Raw genomic sequence first — 23,043 nt, 5'->3', positions numbered from 1 at the left:
ACTGAGGGAAACTGTACAGTAAGTGCGACATTTAAAAGGAAACTTCATTTCTATGTTAACTCTTTGTATTTCATATTGAGGTCATTGATCGCATAGCTATGTTAGGATTTTCACTGACTACACAGTGTCCTATTCATAGGAAAATGCACATTTGTCAACACATTGATAGTGGATTACGTAAACAACGAAATGACGTTTATGATCAGATCAATTATAAGCGCAAATTGTCCAAAAACAAAAATAAGGAATAAAACCATTTGAAAAAGCTATTTTCACAACATAGTAATCCTGACAACAGAAAACGCTTTTTTTGCGCTGTGTCAAAATATGGAAAATTGTGCCAGAGGAAGTAATATTGTGACCCATAATTTATCAAAAATGGACTAGACAGGTATTGGGCGGACCAATAAGTTTTATATAATTATAGATAAGAAGTTCTGTAGAGATGGAACTGCTGCAACAATTAATTTATCTAAACATTTTTTCATGTTGTATATTTGTTTTCGATGTAGAGGATTTTAATTGATCCTGTACTAGTAAAAACACTTCACCACCTTAAAAATGATGTTTTTAGTATTTGGAATGGATGCACGCGATCTTTCCCCGGTAAATTGAGGACTTTTTTTTGCTTTGAAAATATTTCATGAATAAAATATGTGATTAATATCAAATCAGAATATTCAATCAAGGGTAATGATTGGCTAATGACTATGTATGGTGGGGTCTCATTAAAGGATTTGCTGATCAAAGTGTGCATTCTTATGATATTTTCAGAACAATTGTATCAACTTCCTGCTTGGTTCTTTATCAGAAGTAGACATTGTTGTAACGGCAAAGACGGCAGAGGAAGCCATGGTTCTTCATCCAGATAGTGACACCATGGATTTCAGGTTTACAGAGAACCCAAAAATGAAACTTCACATTCCGAAGAAAGCAGTAGAGAGGCCTCAACAGGTTCACGTTTCCGTACGTGGTCAAGCATAATTCATAATTTAAAAAATAAATGTACAAAAATACGCTCGACCATTTGTGAAAATGTGCTGACAGTTGGATAAATATATCGAACTTGCTACTAGTGGTTTATGGTCTTCCGACCTATTGATTGGTCCCAAACGTTTATCATGCGTACTTCGTGTCTCATGATCATTTGATAAAGTCACCAGGAATCATCTTTACGTCATAAGATGCAAAAACTACTACAAAGTCTAGATCTGTCGCAGTATCGGAAACTTTCACGCTCTCCTATGCGAACTATTCATGATCAATGTACGGACTTGTCCTACAAGGATTTCCTGACGTAAATAGGTCACCTGACTTGTGATTTAGTTGTTGGAAAGAGAATTCATTTCGTTAAAGCTAATGCTTTTGTAACTTAAAAAATAACTCAAGTGAGATGAATAACAATAGATATCCAACAACCTCTCTTTTGTTAGAATATTGAGACAATGAAACGTCTAATTCTTACCGTAAAAAACATTCAGATCCGCGCGAGATTTGAATATTCATTTTTTTTAGAATTGTATCCAAATACCCATTCGAAAAAATTGACACCTCTTAAAAATCAGCGATTAACACACATGGGTACTTTTCATTCTTCTCTGTGTTTCTTGATACAAGTACTGTTGAAGTGCATAAAACTTAAGTCTCTGCCATATATTATAAATTCAAATTTTCGTATATGAAAACTTTGTTCTTTCAACAGTGGACGTCCATTGATGAAGACGAAGCCAAGTGTAATCGCGATAGATACGGTTATACAGACATCGTTGGTATAACACCTATTGTCTTCATCAGGCATGACGAACCGTTTACCGCAGACCTTTCCTTGACCCTACCGATAACGAGGCTGGCGGATGTCGATTTGTCAGAATGTGATATTGTCTCTTTCCATTGCGAGAATGACACTGTGACTACGGAAGGCATTGTTAAAGAAAGTCTTTGTCAAAAAGACAATACCTGTGTATTAAAAAGATCTAAATTCAGCGGGTAAGTTATTTTATGGAACAGATGTAATAGGAGCATGAACAAACTTGCACTTGCAATTTCTTGTTGCACTGTAAAATGGGTTTGGAATTTTCAGTGTATTTCGTTGTTGGTGAACAATTTTGTGTTACGCAAACGGCATTTTAGGTATGTCAAATGTGTAAAAAGTGATTTCAACTACTAATCTTGATAACAGTTTGCAGATAAAAGTCAGGCGAACCACCGATGTGATTTGGCTGCCATTAAAATCTGTCACGCAATGCTCTTTTTCAGTCTCTAGATGTCAAACCAGATTTGAAAAATCATCGGCCATTTGTTTATATCAATGAATTGCTACCAATTAATATTATTCAGTTTTTTTTGTGTATTTGGATATATTGAAAATATAGGACTAGTTTTCTGTTCACGCTATATCCCTTTCAAATTATATCATTAATGACTAGTCATTAGATATTACTCATTCGGCCTTGCTCTTTGCGTGAAACTTTATTTAGGTCCTATTTTTCTCTAGTTTATGGATTTTGAGATAATGATTTGCTTGCATGTTATAATTCTGTGCTTGTTTCCAAAGAAATTACTGTTTGGGAATAAAACATTACGCATAACATAAACTATCAGTTTTCAAATATCCCTCATCATATAACGTGAAATTTAAATTTGAAATATTCGTTTGAATAGATCATTATTGGGCATGATTGCCATATATAGTTATACCACTTAAGAAATATCTTTTCATTTTGAATTCTTTATCCAGAGCAGGAGCAGTTGCTATACAACGTCGCGAATCCTCTGCTCAGGTTGCTGTCAAGAACAATATCGAGTTGTTGGTTGGCCTATCAGTACCATGCAGTATTCTGATATTTCTTGGAAAAGGAATAACCTCAAATGACTGGATGATGATGGCGGACATTGTACCAGAATCTGAAATCAACGACAGAATTGCTTCGCGAGTGAAAGACGAACAATACTGTGTACCCCTTAACAGCAGATATGGAAGTTTATATCTAAAGCGCAACGAAATCATTTCTATTGATCTCGACAAAAGAGGCACTTTGGCTTTTGGTCCAGAGATGCCCACGAAATTTGCAAAGATCCATTTCTTTCATAATTTGAAAGAGAACTATGCCTTATTTCCGGTGATCGTGAAGCGTGGAATGCGCCATGCAACCAGGGGTGTTGTATTGTTTTCAAAACAGGGAAATGTATTCCACACGGCCTATCCATGCCCTGATATTCTCCTGAAAGTTCCAAAGACGCAAAAAGGCACATAATGCATCCGGTAAGTAGGGAATAGTATCTGCAACTGATTCACAAACGCCAATATTATGACAGAAATGCGTGATCGATCGATAAATCATACGAATATCTTGATGAGAGCAATTTTTGTTTCATATAGTTAACTTTTTTTCATAAAGTAGATTGAAGTTTGTGTCGATTAATTGTCACATATCGAGAATATGCATGTAGTTTCTGCTCTCTGAAACAGACCCATATTCTGCGAAAAATTGAAAAATTAAAAATTTGTTTGTATTTTCAGTGGAAACCCTGGAGAATTTGAAAAGCTGTACGGAAAAGACGTCTATTGTGAAGTGTCTTACTGGTTTACAGATGAGAAGGAAATCAACACCAGTATTCCACACTGTTCAACGATTAAAATTGTTTTTAGACTATTTAGATAAAAGAAAATAGACACTTTTTACATTTACAAGATACAAATTTGTTGTGACTTAAATTTCCCCTCATTGACAGATCTAATAGCAAATTTACTTTTACGCTAATGTTTGTTTTGTTTTGCGATGCGATTCTTTATTTGTTCTTTTATATATATATATATATATATATATTCATGTACAATGTATTCAGTTATGGAACAAATGTTTACCTTAATTTCATTTGTAGTATGTTTAGAAACGTGTCTTCTCAGATGCATGTAGGCTTCTTTTAAAGATATGATGATATTCAATTTTTGCAGGTCATTTAAGCATTGAACGGCTTTCAGTTGGCATCCATAGTCAATATGAATGCCAACTGACAGCCGCTCAATGCTTATATTTACCATATGCGATTTTTTATTTGTCGTGCGATTTTTGTTTTGAAATTTTCAAATTCAAATTTCAGTTGGCAGTTCATAAGCTGGTGAACTCGCAACTGAATTGGTAGGGTTATATAGTGGCATTGCCATACAATGGCAAATATATGTATATATTGATATGTATTTGCTGCTAAGTCTATTTGTTATGGTTATGTGAGGAAAGTGGAAAACTGATAGTCTGGTCAGGGTATTAGACTCTTAGTGAGGATAAGAGTTATTCGGTTGAATCACAGATAAGAAAATAATATCTATGGTTAGATATTGAACTGAAAAGAAATCTGAAGGAATGAACTTATTTATAGAAAGACCTGCGGGATAAATGTGACGATGGTTTACTCGAAACTCGAGGTTTTTTAGGGTCTAAGAATGAAGGTGAAATTTGTAATTATTTAAATGACGTTGTTTTAAATGATCCTTCAACTCTTCAATCTGCACCCTTCTTTTTAACAAATGTTATCTCTCATATTATATATGAGGATGTTGTTTAACCGATACCAAATTTTCTTAATCCTTTAATATCCTGGGCCCTGTATACAGCAAGGAAAACTCTTGCTCAAATCCTTTTATCAATTTCTGGTTCGAGGGGTAATCTTATAACCAGAATTTCAGAGCTGAAACTTGATTATTACTGGTGATGACCTGTTTATAGTTTGGGAATGATTTTTCATAGGACTACTTTTGATTGTTCCCTGGCTGGTGCCCTCTCCTGTTTTAGAGTTATATCCTGGGAAGAGCTTTTCGGAATGACCTCAAATACAGAGTTAATATATATGGGAAAATCTATGATTTGGTCTTGAACAGAAGGCCCGATTAATAGGGAAACAGACCCTAGGAAATAGGTTATTGGTGTTTCAACCTGTTTTCTGCTCACGAAATTACCCAAATGTTTTGTTATAGCCTGTCCTGTACCCAGACTTCCCCATGGAAGGTCTTCATGTGCCTTCCATATCCTAAATCACTATCATAAAACTGTTAGTGTCTCTTTTGTTGGAGACGGGTGTTTCATTGGGAAAGTTTTTAGCATATATTACCACATAGACCCGAAAAGCTTCCATTTCTCAATGGAATGAATCCCAAACTACTTAAACGAGGGAAAATGCCAAATTTTCTTTATACATTTTGAATGTCCAAAAACATGCGGTTTAAATTCAAACACCAACGTCTCTAACTCTATTTATTAAATTATTAGACTCTAAATCTACGGGTCTATGCTGCAATCCAGCGATCTGATACTTTTTGTCGCAATCTTGTCTGTGACTACCATTTTAGACAGTTCTGTGCGTGGATCGGCCACTTGTGAATGTAGAGGTTCATGTGATAGTGTTGAATTGTCTCCCTTTGTCGACTTGTCTACCTGTGTTGAATTATCTCCCTTTGTCGACGTGTCTACCTGTGTTGAATTATCTCCCTTTGTTGACTTGTCTACCTGTGTTAAATTGTCTCCCTTTGTTGACTTGTCTACCTGTGTTGAATTGTCACCCTTTCTTGAGTTGTCTTCCTGTATTGAATTATCTCCCTTTGTCGACTTGTCTACCTGTGTTGAATTATCTCCCTTTGTCGACGTGTCTACCTGTGTTGAATTATCTCCCTTTGTTGACTTGTCTACCTGTATTAAATTGTCTCCCTTTGTTGACTTGTCTACCTGTGTTGAATTGTCTCCCTTTGTTGAGTTGTCTTCCTGTGTTGAATTATCTCCCTTTGTCGACTTGTCTACCTGTGTTGAATTATCTCCCTTTGTTGATTTGTCTATCTGTGTTGTATTATCTCCCTTTGTCGACTTGTCTACCTGTGTTGAATTGTCACCCTTTCTTTAGTTGTCTTCCTGTATTGAATTATCTCCCTTTGTCGACTTGTCTACCTGTGTTGAATTATCTCCCTTTGTCGACGTGTCTACCTGTGTTGAATTATCTCCCTTTGTTGACTTGTCTACCTGTGTTTAATTGTCTCCCTTTGTTGACTTGTCTACCTGTGTTGAATTGTCTCCCTTTGTTGAGTTGTCTTCCTGTGTTGAATTATCTCCCTTTGTCGACTTGTCTACCTGTGTTGAATCATCTCCCTTTGTTGATTTGTCTATCTGTGTTGTATTATCTCCCTTTGTCGACTTGTCTACCTGTGTTGCATTATCTCTATTTGTTGACTTGTCTACCTGTGTTGAATTATCTCCCTTTGTCGACTTGTCTACCTGTGTTGAATTATATCCCTTTGTTGACTTGTCTACCTGTGTTGAATTACCTCCCTTTGTCGACTTGTCTACCTGTGTTGAATCATATCTCCTTGTTGACTTGTCTACCTGTGTTGAATTATCTCCCTTTGTTGACTTGTCTACCTGTGTTGAATTATCTCCCTTTGTCGACTTGACTACCTGTGTTGAATCATATCTCCTTGTTGACTTGTCTACCTGTGTTGAATTGTCTCCCTTTGTTTACTTGTCTACCTGTGTTGAATTATCTCCCTTTGTCGACGTGTCTACCTGTGTTGCATTATCTCCCTTTGTTGACTTGTCTACCTGTGTTGAATTATCTCCCTTTGTCGACTTGTCTACCTGTGTTGAATTATATCCCTTTGTTGACTTGTCTACCTGTGTTGAATTGTCTCCCTTTGTCGACTTGTCTACCTGTGTTGAATCATATTTCCCTTTGTCGACTTGTCTACCTGTGTTGAATTGTCTCCCTTTGTCGACTTGTCTACCTGTGTTGAATCATATCCCTTTGTTGACTTGTCTACCTGTGTTGAATTATCTTCCTTTGTCGACTTGTCTACCTGTGTTGAATCATATCTCCTTGTTGACTTGTCTACCTGTGTTGAATTGTCTCCCTTTGTTGACTTGTCTACCTGTGTTGAATTATCTCCCTTTGTTGACTTGTCTACCTGTGTTGAATTATCTCCCTTTGTCGACTTGTCTACCTATGCTAAATCATATCTCCTTGTTGACTTGTCTACCTGTGTTGAATTATCTCCATTTGTTGACTTGTCTACCTGTGTTGAATTATCTCCCTTTGTTGACTTGTCTAACTCTGCTGAATCATATCTCCTTGTTGATTTGTCTACCTGTGTTGAATTGTCTCCCTTTGTTGACTTGTCTACCTGTGTTGAATTGTCTCCCTTTGTTGACTTGTCTACCTGTGTTGAATTATCTCCCTTTGTTGACTTGTCTACCTGTGTTGAATTGTCTCCCTTTGTCGACTTGTCTACCTGTGCTGAATCATATCTCCTTGTTGACTTGTCTACCTGTGTTGAATTATCTCCCTTTGTTGACTTGTCTACCTGTGTTGAATTGTCTCCTTTTGTTGACTTGTCTGGACCTTCTGAACCTGGCTGTGCGACATCACAAGGAAATGTTCCTTGGCTATTTCTATTGCTGTAGGTGTAGACGCTGGCTCAGAGTGTTCTGGCGTATTTTGCTTGCTTCTTCTCATTGTGTTGTTGGATAAAATAGTACAGCTTGGGTTTTAGTGTGTTTTCTTTTCCGCGTTATTATTTTGGAAGTATCTACTAGGATGAAGGTGCACTTGATGTAAAAAATATACTTTTTTTTTTTTATATATATTTGCATCAGGGAATGTACACGATACCATGAACAATCTCAATCTGAATGGAGTTTGCGCCCAAACTGATTTTTCATATTATAAAGAAAGAGTCAGAGTGTCAAGTGTCAAGATTCTCGCGTGAAAATTGTTAAAATGACATTTCCGCTGATATAACTAATCTTAACCATCTTATAATTCTATGAAAATATGTCACAAACACATATTGTGGTAAGTATCTAAAGGTATCTAAATGCAAATTACACTTACACATGTATATTTGATAAGCTACCGTCATGATAAGATTATATTATATTGTATTTCAATTTTCATATAAATTCTCCACGATATCCTTTACATTAACCAATATTATATCACAACTATATCATCTCTGCCTCAGGTCCTGTTGTATTGAACCAAAACATCTTATAGCTTTTTAGTATGAACAAAGGGATGCATAAAATGATTATGCACATATGTATCCAAATGACGATTAGAATTTTGTATGTTGTACATATTCCGGAGCGTTTTCATTAAAAGCAAAGCGATATTTTTGCATATTGTCGGGTCACATTGGAAATAATTGATTGTTTTGTTATATTCATTACTATCTTAAAAAGAAGCATGTCTGTCTAAAGCATCCTTTGGACAGCAATCAATAACAAACAAACAACAAAACAAATGATGTGAAAACACTTTTATTATGCTTTTTAAGAAAGTAAAACAAAAACCATACCATAGGTAATATATTTATGTCTTTTGTCTGATTTCAATAAATCGAAATAAATTAAAAAAATCTTAAAAAAAAACCCATTAGCATTTGTTTATTGATTTGCATGGAAATACCTTTTACACCGTTCATGAATACGTTGATGATGTTTGGATAATTATATTATAAACTACAACGCTTAGATCCTAAACATATACGAGTACAAACTATTGTGAACAACAATAGTTTGCATTCATACAATGTGTTGTACATCTTACATCTATATATGTAATGTCAAAACATGGTAAAGTGTGTGTGTTTGTTGGGGGGGGGGGGGGGGGGGGGAGTGGGGCATGACCTGTAACAGATATGTAACGCTTATACACAAAGGCATATATGCTGTAGTTTTTGCAAACACTTCTACAGTATTTCTCACTTGAATACCTAAGAAATGGTGTATAAGTGTTTGCAATGACTACAGCGCTTAGTGATGTCTTTTGTTGATATCCATTAAGCGTGATTGTTTTTTGTTTTTTTTTGTTTAATGTCCTATTAACAGCTAAGGCATTTAAGGACGCCTCCCGTGCGTGCGACATGTACAATATATGCGTGAGGTGAGTACGTATGTGTGTTTTGGGAGACTGCGGTATGTTCGTGTTAAGTCTCCTTGTGTTAGGCCGGAACTTCCGCCGATTTATAGTGCTACCTCACTGAAGCATACTGCCGAAGACACCTAGCAGGATACCCCACGCGGTCACATTTTACAGACAACGGGCGAACCAGTCGCCCCACTCCATGTATGCTGAACGGTAAGCAGGAGCAGCAACTACCATTTTTAAAGACTCTGGTATGTCATTAAGTGTAAAGCGTTACGGGTCCCGTGCACGTATTACATTGCTGATATCGATACAGTAAATGAGTTTAAAAGCATCCAACTTACCGCGAGCTGGCACCTTCGTCCGCCATTATCGGACATCCAAAGTTTTCATATCTGTTACAAGTCATGTGTTTCCCCGTCTGTTACACTTTCAATTACTTTTAAAGTAAAACGATGTCACCTTAGCAATATGTTCAACCCAGTTTGCCATTCTGTGGTAGCTAGATACGAGGACATTTTGAGACAAATATGTAAAGGTCAAAACAACAGTGTACTTATTAAAAATTGCAAACAGTAACATGTCATAATATTGCGCGTTATCATTACTTTAAAACCTGAATACTCCCTTTGTTGTCTTATATAGATTTAAATTTGATTTAAAATAATTTGGTCACTACCGAAAACGTCATCACTTATATAACGTCATTGTGGCTTTGGACTGTGGTCGTCTTCATGACAAAAATTAGGACGTCATAAATGACAGGCCTTAAATCGTACCTCTTTGCAGTTTGCTTGACGTCATGAGCATAAAAATGTAAATTCAAATTATATCAAATGACCATATCACACATAAAAGTTTTTTGAAAATTGAATTAATACAAAGGAATGTGGGGTTAGCGAGAAATCAATATAAAAAATAAATCAACCAATAAGCAAATACGAGCTTTAATACAAAGTCTGATTAATAAAAAGTTTGTTAATATGTAAGATCCGATTTGGAACTCTGTTATCATACCATAACCAACACGTTTACATATAAGTATATCTAATATCATTTGTTTGGCTACCGGGTATATCACCACATGGGAAGCCTTAGCCATTTTAAGACATTTTCTCCTTGTAGTAGCTGGTGCCTACCTCATTTAACAACATAAGGGGATGCAAAATTCATGCTTTTCAGTAGCATAAGGATAAAGTGACTTTATCTCATGATACAACCACGAGAGGTTAGGGCATCCTCTGATATCCGCTTCTGGGGGAACATAAACAACCTTGCTGGAGACCATTCACCAAGCATCTTTACCTGATATGCATTAAATTGGATGACCAATTGAGGTACCGAAGCTTCCCATTTGGTCACATACCACAAAGAATATTCAATACACATCCAATGCATTTATCTGTAATTAAACTGTTAAAACTTGCATGCCGTTTTACAAAACTGGCATCAATTTGAAACTATGTGCTACATTATACTACAGAAGAAATTAACGATACATATGCTATATAAATTTAAGTACGTTAACAATTTGGAGAAAAGAAAATAGTAAAGAAACAAAATAATTCCAGAATAAACAGATTGTTTTAAATATCATATAATCACCATGCAGCATATACTGTTTATGTCTTATGCATTTTTTTCTTCGTTTCATCGTTCTCAATATTTGAGTTATAATTACGATTTTGATCGCATGTATTCTAAAACGCAATTTCGTTATCTGAGTAATAACCACCCAACAGTTGCGGATTACTTCACAATTAACATCTTTTCCAGTTCTCTCTGCCTTCAAATTTCACATTGTTTTCCCTGAAAAAAAATATGGAAGATTTAATTATGACAGTATGTCAAAGTATTCAAACATCCAATCGATATACAATTAAATCTATTATTTTAATGGAATAGCATAAATGACAAACAAACCGGTATTTGACTTATTCCTGGACTGAGCCCGTCAATGTGTACATAAACTACCCTCCAAAAGTACTGTTACACTTGGAACGTTTCAATCGAATAGCAAGCCAGCAAACTTTGAGAAAAAGTGTTGTAATATCCGTAAGATAGTTCATTTGTAAGAGGATTACAAATTATTTAAAAAATACCTCACTTCTTTGAAGTTGCAGGGAGAGGGAATGGAGGGCCCTAATTTCCATAATGTTCAAAAATGAATAGAAATATGTTTTTTTACTGACACAAATAAAAGTAATTGTCTGACTGATTAACAGTAAAGAAATGTAAGAACTTCATTCTTGAAATTTATATTAAGCAAAGAGGGAAATTTCCAGAATGTTTTTGAGGATTTCAATTGGAGCAAAACATATGCACTGTTGGAAAATGAACATGAACATTTGAAATCATGAATAAAAACATCCTAAGAAGTAATGATTCTAACAAATTGTAATAAAGACTTCGAGATTAACTTTGCTGTATTTTACGTAATAATTGTAACAGGACTTCTAGAAGGCAGTGAAGAATTAGAGTAAATACATCGACAACTACAATTAATATCACATTAATGTAGATGAAGAGGTGAACTAGTAAACAATGTGGACAATATTACTTAAACAACGAATTCAAATAACGAACGAGGGACAAGTAAAAACGTTGTCTTCATTTCTACATGAATTATATGCAGCCAACTCCGTTACGTGGTAACGTATTGTCGAATTTCACGGGTCTAATCCCCCCCCCCCCCCCCCCCCCCCTCGGACCTACGTGTATTCCGCAAGTACCACATTTGGTGAAACCAAGCTTTGTTAACATTCTGCAGTTAGCACATCTATACATCTGTTTATATGTTATACAAATACAGACATTGGTTGATGGCAATCCATGGTTTTACTGACCTGAACTGGACAATATTCCCTGAGGCCAGAGGTCGAGGGGTTATAGTTCAGGGTAAGTCCGTAAACTAATGGATTACCCGAAACCTAAGTCTGACTCTACTTTCTTGTACGCGTTTTATTTCATACTAAGGCAGTTCCTTTAAAATATCTCATCATCACCGGGAGGTTAATATAACGATTCGCCAGGTTCATACAATGTTATATTAACCTCTGCTGAAAATGATCTCAGGGCAGATGACATACTTTCTATTTTTGGCAGGAGTAAATATATGATTCCACGGACATGACAAAACAATATACTCCTTCGTGATGTCATGAGGTATTTCCAAGGAAATAATTGATATCATGTGATCCCATTAAAACCAATGAGTGATAGTGTTACTACATACCTATCATACAATAAATATAGATATTTGCTGGGCATTTATTTCCCTATATAATTGATGATTGATAAGTTATATCAGCTAATATCAATCACGTTTGTTGACCCAGATAAAAGCGTGGGAGGAGTACCCGATGGAAACCCACATGACTCTATACCTTTTCACGTCCAATCAGGGAATCGAATCCGGTTGCCTAGGTGAATCGCAAGCGTGCTACCACTATACTACCCGATCAACTGAATACTTACCAGATATCGTAAGGTTTCCTATTTTGTCGATGGGGATTTCTGGAGAAGATCAGGGCATGGATAAGCTGTGTAGAATACTTTTCCACGTTTTGAAAATTCCACGGCTCCCCTGGTTGCTTTGCTTATTCCACCTTTCACTATAGAAGGAAACAATGCATAGTTCTCCTTCAACTTATGAAAGAAATGGATCACTGGCGTTTTACCTCTAGCAATCTCAGAGCTGAAGGTCATGTTACCACTTTTGCCAAAATCAATAGAAATGACCTCCTTCCGTTTCAGATATATACTACCTGATCTGCTGTTAAGTGGCACACAGTATTGTTCGTCATTTACTCGCGAAATAATTCTATCCTTGACTTCTGACTCTGGTACGATATCGGCCATCATCATCCAGTCCATTTTTGTTTTGCCTTTCCCAAGGAAAATCAGAACACTGCATGGTACTGAGAGCCCAATTAAAGTTTCTAGCTCTTCATTTTCGACTGCAACCTGAGCAGATGAAACCTGACGCCGAATGGGAGCTACTCCAACCCTAAATAAAAGTACGTCAAATATTTTGTTAGCATTATTACTGCGTATCCACAATCCAAATTCATGACTAATTCATACTATCATATGAAATGTTTAAAATGGCTAAGCATAAGTAGCAATTAATTATTTAGTATGAAAACAAGCAGGGAATGACGATATCGTTAAAACGAAGGCAAAAGTATGAACAAAATGGAGTCTAAAGGGAGATTAATTAAAACGTGAGAGGAAAACAAGACAAGGGCATGTGTTCATAAAACATATCTCATGCTCAAATACACCGTTTGTGCGCAGGCAGAAATACTGATAATTGATAATAACATGATATTATGAAAATGAAATCATGCGAAATATTAAAACAAGTCAGTGGTGTCAAAAGAGAGAACACGAGGATCAGGACTCGAGACCCGGACAATTCGCCCTTTTTTATATAGATTTTCTAGGACATTTCCTTGTGTAAACTGGACGGTATTTCTAATAGTTCGACTGCGAAATGATAAAGATTTTCCCACATAATTACATACATCTATACATCATATATGTGAATGGACATCTTATTATTCACAGTACAACTCAATATTAAATGACAATTTTGATTTTACTATTTAAATCATCATTATATTTATGATATGAATGTACAGTATATTACACTCATGCAAAATATGGATATATATCAGTTGTTGCCTCACAAAATATGGTAAAACTGTGTAATTTACTAGCCAATTTGATAAACAATACACAAAAATTGTGTAGTTTACCAATTTAAAAAGTAATTAATAAAAATCCATTTTTTTTTTATCTTTTCTTGTATTTTATGATACTATGAACATAATCCCATATCTTTTATTATATTGAAATGGTTAATGTTTTTTTTAAACATAGTCAATAATTGGATATCATTGATTCAATGAAATTATATATAAACATATGTTTAAAGCAACAAAACAATTACAAGGAGTACACAAACATTACATACCCACAGAATTTTGATGTTTTAATGGTACACGTGCTATCTTCGCGACAAATACAATCTGTGACAATGTCTGTTTCAGTTACATTGTCATTTTCGACGTGGAATAAGACAATATCACATTGTGACAAATCGACATCCGCAAGCATCATTATCGGTAGGGTCAATGTTAGATCCGCCGCAAATGGTTGTTCGTGTCTGACATAGGCTACAGGCGTTATCCCAACGATGTCTGTATTTCCACTTTTGTCTCTGTTACACGTGGCCTCAGCTTCATCAACAGACGTATGCTGTTGAAGGAACACAGACCTTTATTACGGCGACATGCTGATTATTTTGTATATTGTAAATGGCAGTCAACATTATAATTCATTTCACTCTATTCATGGCCATTAAAGAACCAGGTACACATTTAGGAATGATATATATTCCTAATTCTATGCCACGTTACGTTGAATTGGGGAAAATGTGTAATTACATAAATAAAGATGGAGGGCGAAATAAAATGCTAAAGAGGCTCCCATATAATTCTTCCAATTCATAAAATGAGAAAGCCGATGTTCATATAACAATTAAATGTATTTCCCTTTCATTTTCATACCGGGACCACAAAAAAAAAAACGCTTGAAAAAAACAACAACCCAGTACCAGTCCGTCACAAAAATGTGGGTGGGTGAAAGTCTACATTTTGTTTCCCGTATCCCTTTCTTAACCCACTATGTACTTTGTTTTATTTACTTCTGAATTTATATATGACAATAAAACAATCTTTTAAAACTCTGTACACATTTTCATCCAAACAAGTGTTCATAGCAGCCTCACTTTCGATATTATCGTGTTATTCGTCCAGATATAGCCTTTAGGTGAGCTACTTGATATAATTATCAAAAGATATTTTCCTGGTCAAGCTTTAAACTTGGCTGTCAAATAAAGACTGCGAAAGACATATGGACATATGGAAGAAAATGTATATCATTTGATATTTTAAGGATATTTCATTACGTGGACGATAAACACCTTATACTTATACAGTTCTCAGGAGTTAATGATAAGACTCATGTCATCAATACTTCTACCAGGAAAGACAGTGACGAACAAAAGGCCCCAAGGACGGTCCCGCTAATGAATAATTACTTAATAATAATCTTCCAAATATACATCGGATTACATGTTAAAATATGACAAGCTTGTAGAGATCATTTTCGTGATGACCAGACTGTTTTACAGTAAGAATAAGATCATTCAGCAATTTGGTAAACAAATTTTCTCCTTTTTCGTACACACAAAGAAGCAACATACCGAAACATAGAGATATTGTGGTTCCTTCACAGCTTCCTCGGGACAGTGCAATTTGATGTTCTTGTTATTCCCAAAAAGGATATCTTTGGGGCCATTTCCTGGGCAAAGGTATATTGATTCTTCAATCCTTGTTGCCGTTACAACAACATCTACGCCTGATAATGCATCAATCAGGAAGATGATACCTTTATCCTGGAGAAGATCATATCATATCACACTTTGATCAACATTTGTATGCATGAAACACAATAGTTATATCGTGTTTTAGATTTAATCTAAAATTCATCCCAGTTTCAAGATTTGTCCTGATTTTCTATTACATTCCTATTAAACTAAATGATATCAATGCTTAAAATGAAATGAAAAAAAAAAAAAAAAAAAACGAACTAAGAAATCTTACCCTGTACACTTCACAAGACTGATGTGTTTCTTTTAATGTTAAACATTATCACTTACCGAAGATGTTGCTTCAGTTGTCTCCCATTTCCCATTATTCCTGTACCGAAGGTTGTATTTGGAGTTTGGTGGTTTTACAGCTAATGTCACTGACAGTGATATCCTTCCTTTTTGAGATAGGACAAGACTTTCTTTCCCGTCACTTGCCTGTGATAAATCTAAACATTCTTTCGCGTTACATCTCAAATCTGGCTTCTCAGACAGTTTGCGAGTATCCAGATGAAAAAACTCTGTCAGGACATGTTCTTTGGCATCAAAAGGAATCTCTGCTACTTCATTTCGTTGATTTGGTGTCATTATCCCGACTTTTACAGCCAGAACCTCATCTTCCTCTCCCGCTTTTCCCAATCTAGAACTAGGTAATTCAACAACGTCACAAAAATATGCCAGATGATGTATTTATAAATACGTGAAATATAATCAGTCAAAGCTCCAGAGATATTGCTTCTCTGAAATGGTCACGGTTGTAATTTAAACCTTTTGACACTGTTAGAAAAGTCAAAGGAAAATGATTTCACAAAAACATGACCAACACTCGACATCTACATTAAGTACTGAAGTACGTAACGAACAAAGCCAATTTTAGTTACCCATTGTTCTCTCCAATCTGTAACCACATAAAAATTAAACATTGTGCATTATGAATTTTTCATGAATTCCGTCTACTTACTAGATTATTGTATCGTTGTCGTCCACAGTGTCTGCCACAGGGTTTTCCTGAGTCTTGAGCCTGAAAGTCAATGGATATTGAATATGTCTTAAGTTTCATAATTTACGTAAAAACATATGCGAGGTTGCTTTTTTGAAAGATAACACCTCGTTAGTATACATATAGGTGAAATTGAAGGACGTTGCAAGGTCTGTTACCTGTTATGATAGTCATTTTCGTATTAAAACCGTGACAAGTCAGCCAACAACAGGGGGGGGGGGGGGGGGGGGGGGGGGGGGGGGTATAGTTTGTTCTCATGGGTTTGCCAATTGTCTGTGGGAACTTGGTCCGGAAGACCTGGTCAACAAAGTTAGACCAGATTTTGCCAAAAAGGAATAACTGACTTTTCGTGTTCATGTACAGTAAAGTATCAGTCAACAGCTTCCTAAGAAAATCCATTTGAGGTTACTGATTACTATGAAAACACCACAGTGCATTATAAGGGGAAAATGCATTAATTGGTATATTTACATGCAAATATATTTGTGTTTTATTGATTTAAATCAAAATCACATCAATGTAAAACAAAAATTCATATTCTTGTTGTTCATACCAATCAGAACAAATCAGATTAGATTTATTTCTTGTACCGGACTCAATACATAAATATATCTAATGTGTATACTAACGGGAAAAAAAACATGAGTTCGATCTTTCTAATATGACTTTCAGACATGTGGCCGAAATCAAATTAAATTTCACAGTGAAAATGTTCTTCGTAAATCCTTACATTTCGAATATTACGCAATGCCGCGATTGAGTGAAGTCGGTAGGGATAGGGCCATTGATCTGATAATGCAGGGACATTTGCAACGTTATGTAGCCAAGCAATAAGGTGTCCATGAGAAAAATATATCTAATTAAGAAGGGCGTCGGAGAGCCATAGGGATATTTAATGACTGTCCCAGTAGCCGACGCCGGCACATTACGTCAAGATAGAGGCCTATGTCTGATTAAGGTCAGCAAACGGCGCGGCGTATCCTTGTTTTAACGGTATTTACGCAAATACCATCTGTTCAAGGACAACAAACATCATCAAAATGCAATTAGTAATATTGTTTTAAGGTCAAAAATACCCGCAGATTATACCGCTCCCCCACATCCATGTTCTAAAAAGAATGTTTCAATAGTGCATTGATGATCGGCCCGATACCCTGATATAATCATAGTGACAATTCGTCAATTAGATACTACGAATACCTGGAACGCAATGCATATACAAATTAGAATGCGATTTGTACACATACTATAAGTATTCATCAAATATATATACTGCCGCGGTGTGCTTTTGCTACAGACATTCCAAATATGTAAGGGACAAAATGTTCTTTTTTCTCGAATCTGTCGAGCACTGCGAGTCCAAGACTTTTTCATCCAACATCGAGCAAAATTTACATGTTTTATGACCGCACTTTTTTGAAATATAGAATTTCCATGTGTGATTTTAAAATCGAAGTTCTCGATATTCGCAAAGGTGGCTGTTGGTTCAAACCCATCTAGAACCTGATAAATTCTCCCATTTTTTCATAGAACATTAAACCTACATGTAAACCAGTTTACTTACATGTACGTGTCCAAGTTCTGTACAATCCGCGAAGTTCGGCTTCTGGAAACGAAAAGATATTTTTCTTAGTATTAATAAATTAAATTATCATACGTAAACAGTTTTAACTACATGTATAGAAAAGTTAGAAAATAGTATTTAACGCCAATCAGATCTTCCAAGAGAGTTTCCGTCGAAAAAAAATATACATTTGCAGTGATCTAAAAGCATTTTTGCATCTCTGATGACCTAAAAAAAGATAATCAACTCGTAGGTAACCTCTATTGATAGTTCGATAACCATGTTATTCATCTATCAAGTATATACTCGATTATTTTATTATATCGAAAAATAAGATAAACCCTTTCCCTGGAAGACCCGCATAATGATAACCAAAATACAAAAATGAAAAGATAAATAAATATACGTACCGATAAAACAAATAAATCAAACACAATGTCGCACTTCCGTTTCATTTCTAAAGTATTTATTTCAATGAACTACAAATTGTTTTGCGTCAAATACTAATTTCTGAAGTTTTACTCAGTTAAACACTTACTTTATTTCTCGTATGTTGATTCGTAGGAAATGAAATTGCAGGCTGATTGGCAAAAGAAGTCCCGGTACATATAAAAGAAAACGAAAAATTCATAACATTTCTATACCATTGATATGAACCTCTGTGTTTTATCATAAAATGAAAAGCGAACCTCACACTTACTTATGAAAACGTATGGATTGGTGTCAAATTTGTAATCCATTAAAATGCTGGTCGAATTATCATTTTGATATACAGTAAAGGTAATTGTGATTTTATTTACGTTTTAAGATTTTCTGACTTCACCTCGGCAAGCCTGTAATAAGAGAGAAAACGATTGAAAAGGCATAATATGTTTGCGTGATAAAGACTCCTCCGTACATTGAATGCTCCAAACGAACTTTTCCATAGTTATTTCATAAAACATTCAGCATTATATTAAAGCGAGCTTTAAATCGTTTAAGATATAATTACCAGAGAGCATTCAATCTGATAGAAGTTTTTTTTTCATTTAATCCAGTAGAAGATTTTTAAATAATCTGAAGGGAGGCATGTTCAAGGGAGAACAGGTTTTCTTCAAGCGTGATTATGATATGAGGTCGTCAAAGTGAGATATATAATAATGAAAAGAAGCATGATTTTTTTCTTTCAACTTTTACATAAACATTCAAGACTACTTTAATCGTTTTCTTTGCGTTTGGTAGTACGGGTGAATTTTATATTGTTGTAGATTGCATGATTACTTACTTCTCGGTCAACCAGCTGACATGCCCCAAGCTAAAAAAAAAAAAAAAAAATAAATTTTATATTAAGTTTTCCCATCTCAAGATATACGCAAACGTTTCAATGTTAAGTATAGACTTTGATTGTACTGACATTTACTCGTATATTGTAAGAAAATAAATATTGTTACCACAACCTGAAATAGCCATATCGTTTTTGATAAAGAATACTACGTGTGTATGTTGTTGATGAAAGAGATTGTGCTGACCATTTCACTTTTTATCACCTGATTAATGAATCTATCATATAAAACCTAACATAAACTAAAGCTTTATGTTCCCAGATAATATAATATACTGTGTACTTACATCAAATCAAAGTCTCGAACATTTTTCAGTCTGGTAGGTTGAAGATAAAAAAAATCAGTAATTGATTAACTACATATATATAGCCATTATGTAGATATTTCGTCATCGTTCAGACGATTTGTGATTAAAAGATATCATTTTTTCATATATATGAAAAATTGACCAATTAAAAAACACCTGGCCTCTTACTTGTCCAGATGTCAGTGATATAATTTGAAATGTTGCAATGTTATATTTTTTAACATTCAGAAGCCAATGTAATTACGAGATCAAAAGGAGCTGTGAGGATTATAGTGTTTTGAATAGGATTATGACCATAAATTTTCTGTTCAAAATATTTCTAAACAAGTATTACTTACTGCCATTTGAAACCCGTGTTTCAAATTTCCTTTTGAAAATCGATTGCTTTCTTTTATAAAAAGTACATACCTGGCTCTCTCAAACCTGTATTAACAAAAAAGAATCAATTTGATTTAGCCATAACATCATATCTACTTGTTGCCAATATATTTGAATTTGTCCTTTTAACGTTTTTTGCACCAGGCATGATAATATGAAAACGGATGTAACAGAGCACAGAATGACAGAGAATGATATGGTGCAAAGGTAAGTTTGATTGTAATTTTGTGTAAATAAATCATAATTTTCATATCTAATCATTTTCTAACTCCGCTTTCCCGAAAGCAAATAAGTTTGACATAATGCGACGTAGGTCCACCGGTGTATATATTGTCTTTAACTTCTTATTATCTAAAAATCCCAGAGACAAAGCCGTAGGGGTCGAATGAAGTAAATTATTTAAAAGACTTCTTCCTTATAACCAAGGATAAAATTAAGAGTGAATATGCGGACAGAACCAAACAGGAATAAGAGGTTATTCTGTTTTTCAAATTCATTATCTTGACCTTTTTTTTTAATTCAGAGGAGTAGAATATTTTTACCTATTAATCGTTTTCACCACAAAAATAAATGACCAACATGAATGTTATTTGCAAGCAGTATGCCGCGATAAAGGTTTACCAAGTCTGTTCCAATGACTGGGTGTCAAAAGGAGTCGAAGTCCAGACGACTTTTTCTCCATAACCGAAAAGCACAAGATCATGGTACACAGCCATTAGCATGCTAAGCTGAATAAACGTGCTCTACTTTCATATTCCTATTAAAACACGCTACACATAATTTCAAGAGGAGGAATATGATATATTGGTACTTACATTCCAATCCAAACACGAACATCTTCTAATCTGAAATCGATAGGAATTATATTGTTATTTTAACATGTAATCTTTTGGAATAGGCCCGAAATGTTTTGTATAATTTGTATTGCTTCAATAGCGAAAATTAAACATTTGTTCGATTGTTTTGCTTTTCATTTAGTGTTCGAATTAAACAAAATCATACTCACAGTTGAGGCAAATGCTTTTCCATGCTGCAATTAAAGTTCATTAGATGTAGGGTCAGAAAAAGTTCAGTTAAGAATTGAAACACGGAATGTTGCGGATATTTGTGATACATAGTTGAAACATGCGTACTATATTTAAGACTATAAACTAAGATATTAAAGCTGAACCATACTGGTTCATTTAAAATATATCGTGACTTTCAAATTACCAAAATTACTTTTTATCCCGTGATACACATTGCTGATAATGGTATGAAAAAAGAGAACCGATAAAATATAGAATTATATGTACTTACTCTTCAAACAGTCCTTTGTTAATGCTGTAAAAAAATCAAAAATATCTAAATAAATCTATTATTCTCTTAATCCATTCATTCATTTTTAATTCTAAACATCATTCTTATCATCTAGCTATTTCAATTTAAAGTAAAGCAAACGAATAATTTTCAAGTAATCATATGGTTTATAATTTCTTATGTTTTCTATGTTTATGTTTATAATTTCCTCATGTCCAAATCTGTATTTCGGTCGATGTAATGTTAATGAGATTTCTACTTGCATTTTTACATCTAAAGCTATCATAGCTCAAATATCGTCCATTTCATACCCTTGAAAGAGTTAATTTTGATAAGAATTTTTTTTCAAAGGAATACATAAATGAAATATATGACGTCTTATAACGATGAATTATTTAAGGATTTACATCAATTATTTTTTTCTGTTATACAGTCATAACAGAAAAAAACTGGAGTGTACTCTAAATAAACAGCGAAGCGGTTTATGAAGAGAGTACACTCCAGTTTTTTTCTGTTATGGCTATATAACAGAAAAAAATTATTAATGTTAATTCTTATAATTTAATTTCGTCTTATACACACCAAGATATTTCACTTTCTTTGGCGAACCCTTTTCTGTGATAAATTATTACGCAACGTCATCAGCCAATCAAAAATGACGTTACATTTCGCAACGCCAAAAATTTTGTTATGGAGGTATAACAAAATTATTTCAGCTAATGAAAATGCGTGTTTCATACACAATTAAATTATAAGTAGTAAAGCATTGGTTTCCAAAAAGCAAGAAACCTTTAAATAATTAGATAGCGACATGAGTCTGTTAATACAGCAAAGAAAAGAGAAACAAATTGAGAAATGTTACCAGGGATAGAAATATTAAAAAACAAAGATATTAATATCAGTTGAAAATAAACATATTTCCATGAAAATGTGCGATGTCTGATGACATTGCAAAATAACATTGTTTTCAATAATCATTAAACACTCTTGTTGAAAGTTAGAAGTATAATATCCGGAAGCATTGGCGTAATTAAATTGATGTTAATAGATTTATACACTAAGTTGGAGAGACAGGTATGCCATAATTGTAGTTTATATTTAAACAAGAGCAAAATATGATATAGAAATATTTAAAAGCGGTTCCGATCGCCAGGCATCGACATTACCAAATAATTTTTCACAACCACAATCTATTTTCCCCCTATTCATTTTGCCTTCCTAATTAAGAAAGAAATATACATAAAACATGATTCAAACCTCAATGCAGTGTTGTCGTAGTTAGCAATTCTGAAAACGAATAAGGGGTCATTAAGAAAAATAAAATAATAATAAAAAAAAAAAAAAAAAATGAAGTTAAAATTTTGCATTTCATTCCATGATTATTTAAAGATACACGGACATGTATACATACCTTCGTTAAGAACAAAACAAAAAACCTGTTCTTTATATGTGTTTCCAAATCAAATCTTCGCGTTAATAAATCAAATTAGTGTTTCGACTTTACAAAACCGTTCTTGCTAGTTGTTAAACATATTCAATGAAATTAAAACCTAAAAATTGATGAATAGTATACTTACTGCATCCGCCAGTCTGTAAGCTTGCTTTTTCTGAAATGTATACCATATCCGTAAGATTGTGTAACTATTTGCTCCAATTCATCGGGTTTTGTGAACATTCTTACTTGATTAAATACGAATGGATTTCTTTTTTCATGAAATTAAGTACATGTATGCAGTTTTATAACATTACTAGAACGCACGAATTCAACAATGGGACCGAATTGATGGAGTTATACTCCTTAGCAGTTGTATTATACCACTCGACCTTGTG

At 34.4% G+C, this 23,043-nt stretch overlaps 2 protein-coding genes across 2 annotated transcripts; both read right to left on the bottom strand.

The window, feature by feature from the left end:
• Positions 1-5,273: 5,273 nt before the first annotated feature.
• On the bottom strand, positions 5,274-9,274 carry LOC117344789 (repetin-like). Its single transcript, XM_033907614.1, has 4 exons — positions 9,249-9,274; positions 7,016-7,433; positions 6,042-6,437; positions 5,274-5,861 (listed from the first exon to the last, which is right to left on the bottom strand). The coding sequence occupies exons 1-4, from the start codon at positions 9,272-9,274 to the stop codon at positions 5,274-5,276; spliced, it is 1,428 nt and encodes a 475-aa protein (XP_033763505.1).
• A 561-nt stretch (positions 9,275-9,835) lies between these two features.
• Positions 9,836-22,888, bottom strand: LOC117344788. Its single transcript, XM_033907613.1, has 16 exons — positions 22,791-22,888; positions 22,471-22,500; positions 21,214-21,237; positions 20,730-20,759; positions 19,945-19,959; positions 19,516-19,545; positions 19,172-19,201; positions 18,708-18,740; positions 18,446-18,487; positions 17,908-17,949; positions 16,305-16,364; positions 15,635-15,989; positions 15,179-15,370; positions 13,886-14,169; positions 12,382-12,913; positions 9,836-10,713 (listed from the first exon to the last, which is right to left on the bottom strand). The coding sequence occupies exons 1-15, from the start codon at positions 22,886-22,888 to the stop codon at positions 12,400-12,402; spliced, it is 1,779 nt and encodes a 592-aa protein (XP_033763504.1). The 3' UTR covers positions 9,836-10,713; positions 12,382-12,399.
• Between the last annotated feature and the right edge of the window lie 155 nt (positions 22,889-23,043).

Source organism: Pecten maximus, chromosome 16 (assembly GCF_902652985.1).
Source record: "Pecten maximus chromosome 16, xPecMax1.1, whole genome shotgun sequence".
Lineage (NCBI taxonomy): Eukaryota > Metazoa > Mollusca > Bivalvia > Pectinida > Pectinidae > Pecten > Pecten maximus.
Note: the sequence above shows the minus strand (reverse complement) of the source record. Positions and strands in the feature narration are given on the sequence as shown.